The sequence below is a fragment of the Lactuca saligna genome, chromosome 1, assembly GCF_052625555.1.
Source record: "Lactuca saligna cultivar CGN05327 chromosome 1, ASM5262555v1, whole genome shotgun sequence".
Lineage (NCBI taxonomy): Eukaryota > Viridiplantae > Streptophyta > Magnoliopsida > Asterales > Asteraceae > Lactuca > Lactuca saligna.
The window spans coordinates 53,587,514-53,595,091 of record NC_136417.1 but is presented as its reverse complement, the minus strand read 5'-3'; the positions used below and the strand labels follow the sequence as shown (position 1 = coordinate 53,595,091).

Genomic DNA, 7,578 nt, shown 5'->3' with positions numbered 1-7,578 from the left:
ACATCCCACCTCTAGTCTTACCCATTCTGATGAGACTTGGACATTGTTATTCTTGTTATTGACATGTCGTAGCACTAGCCGGCTTATTTATTTTTTTATATCATGTGTAATACTTTCCGGAGTTGACCTCTTTTTTATAGCATACTTTGGACTGACATTACTCTTTCGAGTAGCTTGTAACATTTTCTTTATTTATGACAGAAATTTATTATATTTCATCACTTGACTAATTTTCCTGATAAATCTTACTCCAACCAGTTTTATCCACCTGATAAAAAAACCATCATATCATGCTTAACGAACTTGAGGACACTCCAAAATCATCTATCGAGGATATGAGTATTATTCTACTTTATGATAAAGTTTCATTCAAGCAACATACATATTTTGCTCATGTTTAAATTAACTCATACTTTGTACTCTTTTGCTACACTAGCATCTTGATAGTTTAGTCTTATATAATATACTAGTTTATAACCCGTGAGAACCACGATTATAAAATTAATTAAACTTTTATAGTAAAAATTCAAAATTATTAATAAGTTATTTTAAATAAATTATTAGTTTAAGAGATGTTTTTATTAGTTATGTGAAATTATAATCATTGATTCAAATAAATATATAAAATTAATTTTTAATATATATTAGATATTTTTTATTTGTGAATTAATGAAAACAATAATTTTAAATTTTAAATTTTAAATAGAATCACAAGAGGTCTAATAAATTTAAAATATAAAACTAATAAATTTAAAATATAAAACTAATAAATTGACAAGTGATAACACATTAACTAAAATGTCTAATATAATAATGCATATCAAAAAAAACTACTCTTTTATTAGTATAAGGATTTGACATTTCAAAAAAAATAAAAAAACATATTTTCCTCATGTGTGCTTTCTAGTAAGGTTTTCGTTTTCCATGCTTATCTCCATCTTAGCGAGATACAATCATGAAATATCTTTTTAATAGCAACCTTGTAACTTTATTGAACACTTTAATCATAGATTCATGTTACATCTGAATTGTGAACGCTTTTAGAAAAAATGCAAATTGAAGTAAGAGAAAGGCCAAAGTAAGGAATGATATGGGAATGTAAACACATAAGCTTTCTTATACGAAAAAGGGAAGAAGAAAATTTTGTGTATAAAAAAAAAGGACGAAATTGAGAATCCCTTTTATTTGAGAATGATACCCAACATGGTTTACAAAATATATTAATAGATTGCTGTGGGTGGGTTGTTCCATGCCAAAAAGCATTTGGGTAACATATGACTTGGGTAGAGCAACTTTGCAAGAAAGAATGCAAAAAATGAGAAATAGATAACTTCGTAAGTTAAAAGATATAGAATTCATTCATTGATCCAAGCAAATAACATTGTTGAAGATAAAGATTAAATCTAAAACCAACCAACCACCCACCGTAACAAAGTGAGTGGTGGTGTAAACATATGCCCAAAAACACTGTGAAACCAAAAGCTTAAAGCCAGCTAGCCTATCTACATCCATGCCACAAAAACCCAAAACCTACTTTTACTTACTTACTTCCTCTATTTCTTTCCATTGTTGTATGATTTAAAAAGCCAAAAACTACTTACTTTACTTTACTACCATATATATATATATATATATATATATATATATATATATATATATATATATATATATTGTCTGGTCTCATTTACCCAAAAACAGATGCTACTTTACTTTACTACCATTATGCCCAAAACAAAGAGCTAACAGTAGAACATGACGCTCTTGACATTCTCATGAATCACAGGGACAGGACGCACCTCAGCAACCCGGTCTCTTGTTGCACGCCCCCCAGCTCCCCCTCCATGTGAAGAACCACTGTCAGACAATTCAGCCCCCTCCATGTAATACCGGGCACGAAATGCAGCCAAATGCGCATAGTAAGCAGGAGGAACTGCATTTTTTTATTTGAAATATATCATATAATATAGTTTTAGCATATAATATTATTATACTCAAAGATAAACAACTTATTTATACCTATGGACACAGATCTTGTACACCTTTGATAAGTGTAGCACAGACAATTTGTTAGATTTTGGAGACCATCGGGAGTGAACTTATTCTCATCATACAGCACATGGTAATGTGTTGGCCTGCTTGTTCCCTGTGCAAATCAGATATGTATCTATATCAATCACATCACCTTGCTTTTAAACTGAAAGATTTATTAAGCTCAAGTAGAGTTCAGTTGGTTCACCTGAATACCAGCATGACTACACAGGTAGAAATCAACCTCCGTTGGGTGGCAAATCTTGGTGTCAACCACAGTCCCTGCCAACGTTTAACATTCATTTTTATGTTATAAAAATGAAACCATTGTTATTATGTATTTACAAATAAATACCTGGAAGAATGTTGCCACTCCTGTCAGTGCTAGCTTTATCTCCATGCTTCATAGGAAAGAAACGTGTGTGATGCCTCTTTTGCACAACAATGAATGTTACAGGTGGCATATACCCCTCCTCCAATGACATACAAGCCTGATATAAATAAACATCAAAACACATAAGTTTTTTCAAGACTGCAAGTTTGAAATCATAACCTCTCTCTACCTTTCGGATTTTATCCATTTCACTCATCAAGACTTCGTTAAACTGCCCCTCACTCACACCATCCCTGTGTGTGATAATAATACAACAATGAGAAACTTTATGCAAAGTTTTAGCAGGAAAAAGGAGAAAAAGTGACCATCTGATACCTGTAGAAAATGATCCTATGTGGTTTATGACCAGTTGATTTTTTAAAGGAAATCAAAAGCTCTCTGATTAAGCCAGTATGGATCACTCCCCTTCTTGCATCAGTCGTGGTTGAGTATAGATCCTCAATGATCTCTTGTCTGTGGGGCTGTGCGGATACTAGGGCTTTATACTTTGTCACTTGAGGCCAATCCATTGAAGCAACCACCTTTATTTATTAATTACAGACATACAAAATTAGATTTTTCTTTAAATAAACAAACAAATGAAAATAAGTTACCGCAGCAATGGAAGGGCTTGAATCCTCTCCAGGTGAAGGATGAGTTACATCAGCTCCAAAAATTATTGTTGGGCGTTCCGTGATGTAGGGAAGTCTATTAGCAAGAGCTGCAGCCAAGACTGAGTTTCTTCCACCAACCTAATTATAAATACTATTATTGTTATTACGTTAATAAAAGGAAAAAGAATAATGGTAATTGATTAGTTGATACCTTAACATTGATCTTCATTGCCACATTTTCAAAGTACTGATTGCTAAGCTTCATCACATTTTTTGGCTGGCAGCATTGGGAAATGATTCCCAACTCTGTCTCACATACCCGTTTGATTCTTGCTGAAAGAAATAAACAATAATTAATCAATGTATTTTGATATAAATTAAGATATAAAAGACTTACGATAAGTTCCTTTTGCATCTGGAAGAATCACAAACAACAGTTGAAGTGAGTTGCCAGGTGCAACCTTTTGAAGTTGGGCTGTACACTGGGTGTGAATTTCAACCAATGCTTTTTCAATGTAGTTTGGAGCAGAGTTGTACATTGGAATCAGAGGTTGGGGATTAAACACCTTCAAAGAGTGCAACAAAATATGTTGTTCATAATTACTAATTACCAAGAGTCCATGACATTTTAAAAAGTGGAAAACAAATACATACAATTCCTCTGTTCTGACACATGGTAACCAGTCCATGAATAAATCGTCCAACAGCATCTTCCCTGTGGCGTGAGAAGTTGGCAATCGCCCAGTAATTCACTGTGCCTCCATTGATCATTTTCTACACAAACAGAACAAATGTGAAAAAGTTGTAAATTACAAAGCAAATGACAAGTACAACTTTACCAGGTTCATCATGTTCCATTGACCAACTGATGGATTGATTTCTGAACCAGCCCCTGTCCCATGGTACTTGAGCTGAATAACAAAAGTGAATCCAAGTCTTTAAAAAAATATATATGAAATAAAAAAAAAAAAAGAGGTTAAAATGTGAAGTTACTTACATGTGGAGGTGGAAGGACTCGGGCATCAATCATTGTCAGCTGCTCTTTAACAGCCAGTCCAAAGGCTTGGCTCACAAGTGGGTTGGCATTGTACTTGTTACTTACCATAGTCTACAAACAACATAAAAAACAAATAGATTACATTTTTTAATCATACATTAAAAAAAATCATAAAACTTTTTAGTTTATAAAGTTCATACATTCTTGATGCTAGTTTCCCTGTCAAGTGGACGCTGGCATGTAGCCCTAAGAAAGTTTGTCACTTGCTTCTCATTAAGCTTCAGAGCATATCGCTGTCCACCAGCAATCCTACAAATCTTTAATCACAAATTGCTGTCAGCACAACTTATTTATTCATTCCAAATAAATATAATAATAAAAAACATACCTCCATTGGCAAATATGTGGGTTTTGCATCAGAACCAGCTTGGATTGCAGGAAGATGTGGATACCTAAGATGAATGTTGTACTTCTCTCTGAAGTACTGAACAACAGACATGGTTTTTCCAGTATCATCAACAGGGAAACTAACAAAAGAAGAAAAAAAAAATTGGTTAACAAAACATAAAAACTTTTTTAAGAAAAGTAATTAAATGATCATTTGAAGCTTACGTCAGTTGATTGGTTGGCTGGACTGTTAATGCTTGAACCTTGTACCTTCTCATATAATCAGCACGCCTCACTTCAACCCTCACACCTTTCAAAGCTCTCTTCACCTGTAATTATCATAAAAGACATGATTACCCCTTTTGCTAATAGAATGTAATAGTAACAAAGTTTTGCTACCTTTATACGCTCTTGATCTGAAAGGGGTCTCATTAAATCTTTCCCAAGAAACTCCCCAACAAACTCAGTGACTAGTTTTGTTTCATAGAATGCTCTAGCACTCATGTCTGGAAAATAAAACAATTCAGAATGACTGATTACTTTAAAATTTTAAGAAAAAAAATAAAGAGAAAAATACAAAGAAAGAAATGCACACCAATATTTAGAGATAAACCCATTTGTGTAGGGCGCAGACTCTGATAAAATCCTTTCCAATACTCAATCCCATCACCAAGCACACCTTTCCCAAATTCAGCACTAAATAAAGATCTACCAATGATTTGTCGGCTGCAATTACAAGAAGATATTAACAACCTCAGATAAATTTTAATATGTAGAAAATAGAGGGAAAAAATTATATAGAAATGTAAAATAGATATGTTACTCGTTTATTGATGCTGCCTCCCTTAGAACAACATCAAGAGCTTGAATGGTCTCTTGTGGGTTATCATGCTGTCTACCACTTAGAAACTGTCTTAAATGGTGCAGATCCTTTCTGGAAACAAACTTGATGTTCACTTTGAACTCTTTTTCACGCCTACAATATACATACCAGCATTAACATAGGATAATTGTTTTGAAAGAGCAAGAATTAAGACACAGATAGTAAGAAATATAAATTATACCCATTACTCTCATTGAGTTTCACCACAAATTCTTTTGATTCAAATGGAAGAGGTCCAGCAGCAAATGCACTCTTCTTCCCATCATAGGCTAATAACATGTTTCCCAGATGAGATTGCTTGTATAACTCACTGAGAAGCTTCAAAATCTCACGGCTTCTAGTCTTTGAAATAACCTCCGGAGTAATTGTCACCTAAAACATTGCAATAACAGAACACAAAGTTCATTATAACCCACATATCTCGTGTTTAAAATAACTACATTGCATTTCAAACCAGCAAACAAGAGGGAAAAAAAGAAATATACAGTAAAATGGCATATAATAAGTACCCAGATAAGACAACTGTGTTATGCACTTATGCTTACATTGCAACATCGAAAATGAGGGTACTCTGTCTGAAAAAACTAAACCCAAATATGGTAATATGTACGTATAGATTCTATAGAAAAGATACAAATACATTTACACACTGTTTATCAATTTACTAGAGTCTCAAAGAATTGAAATATTTGCTTTAAATAATAAACAAAAATGTTGCTGAATAATGTGCTAAAAAAGTGACAGTAGTCTGAAATCACTGTGATACTATACTAGTTAACCATATTCTAAAATCAGTCATAAATGGGGACCTGACTCAGACAGACATGTGAAAGCCAACAGACTAATGAACGAAATGGAAAAAACAACGAACAAACCTACGTGAAGTAGGAAGAAGACAATACAATGAAAAGAGAAAGAAAACTGAAACTCTTTTATTATTAGCCTAATTGATTAAATGAAGGATGAGATACATATAGGATGAATGTATGAAAATAGAAATCAAAATAAATGATGCAACATGGAGATTCTGGTTCACTAATGAGATCCGTACAGAAACAGAACCACAAAATATGAATGCACATACCGATGAGTTGATGAACCCATTTTCTGATCATAAATGAACAAAAATGAAGAACAATGTACATTTTTCATTTAACATGTTAAAATTAGAGTTGATTTGCTTTGAGAAAACTAATTTTCACTTAATAATTGTTGATGACATCCATAGATACGAAAATCCGGACAAAAAAACACATAATATATCTCTGTAAATGCTTATGTACGATTCTCCCTAAAAATGAAAACACAATGACGTTAGTATGTGTATACACGCATTCTAAACATGTAGTGAAAACACATACCGTATACGACTGAGGAATAATTAAAAGTAATCTGTAGAGAGAAATCTTACATCATACTGATAGGGATCCTTTTCGCCGAGATCGACGAGAAAATGATTCGCTCGGATAACACATTTCCGACCTAGAGTTCCGTACCCAGTCCTTGGCGGTGCCTTAATGATTCTCGATGAAGTAGGAGCCACCGACGAAGCCTGCGGAGGTTGTGCTGATTTCGCAATCGGTTGCTGAGCGGAAACCACTGGCGCAGGGGTAGTTTGAACCGGATTTTGTTGCATTACCGGTTGCTGCGGAACTGTACCAGCAGCAGTTGCCCTAGCGGCGGCGGGTGCGGTTGAAGGAGACGGCGCCGATGAACCTATAGAAAGGTTTCCGAACTGAGTCACAGTCGAAGAGGAAGCAACCGTCTGTGGAGGCACTCGAGGGCCGGCATTTCCTCTACCGCCGGCGTCTTGAGAATGCGATTGCGACGGTTGTCCGCCGCCACGCCCTCGCCCACGGCCACCGCCACCACGGCCCCTTCCAGACATCGGAAAACAAATTCAGAGACGGTTTTAGAGAGAGAAAGTGAAGGGACGAGATGCTGATGAGCGCGTACTGTGTGATAGGTGATTGGGAGGGGAGGAGTTGGTAGCGCGTGTTATATAATCACAACCAGACGGAGGGTAAATTGGTAAAATCGTTTACCAGAAACACGCGAACGTCAAATCTTACTGAACATGCCGCCCGTTTGATTTCTTTTCGCCGCTTTTGCCCATATCGTGTACCCGATATGTGCTCCGATACTTTTTCTTCCCAACTTTAAAACGATTATATTTTTAAAAAGTATTAATATGAGAAAATTATTCATAAAATTACTCGTAATAAGATAAGATAATTAATTCAATGATTATGATTCAATTATCTAAATCGTAAAAGTTTGTTTTAATAATGCATAT

The 7,578-nt window shown here is 34.7% G+C and overlaps 1 protein-coding gene across 1 annotated transcript; it reads right to left on the bottom strand.

Moving 5' to 3' along the window:
- Window positions 1-1,335: 1,335 nt before the first annotated feature.
- Window positions 1,336-7,264, bottom strand: LOC145036361 (protein argonaute MEL1-like). The gene is made up of 20 exons (XM_078984811.1): window positions 6,694-7,264; window positions 5,464-5,654; window positions 5,223-5,375; window positions 4,995-5,125; window positions 4,799-4,905; window positions 4,625-4,728; window positions 4,401-4,539; window positions 4,213-4,329; window positions 4,013-4,123; window positions 3,855-3,926; window positions 3,670-3,789; window positions 3,413-3,581; window positions 3,227-3,348; window positions 3,016-3,153; window positions 2,738-2,943; window positions 2,592-2,655; window positions 2,384-2,519; window positions 2,237-2,310; window positions 2,017-2,143; window positions 1,336-1,930 (listed from the first exon to the last, which is right to left on the bottom strand). Exons 1-20 carry the CDS (start codon window positions 7,168-7,170, stop codon window positions 1,740-1,742), a joined length of 2,949 nt encoding a protein of 982 aa, XP_078840937.1. The 5' UTR covers window positions 7,171-7,264; the 3' UTR covers window positions 1,336-1,739.
- Window positions 7,265-7,578: the final 314 nt, after the last annotated feature.

Bases quoted from the DNA above. Each gene is read 5' to 3' on its own strand.
- LOC145036361 (XM_078984811.1), bottom strand. From the start codon at position 7,170: ATGTCTGGAAGGGGCCGTGGTGGCGGTGGCCGTGGGCGAGGGCGTGGC. The intron at 4,729-4,798 runs GTAGCAAAACTT...TGATAATTACAG, and splicing joins CAGATCAAGAGCGTATAAAG to GTGAAGAGAGCTTTGAAAGG. The intron at 3,790-3,854 runs GTAAAGTTGTAC...CTGTTTGTGTAG, and splicing joins AATGGAACATGATGAACCTG to AAAATGATCAATGGAGGCAC.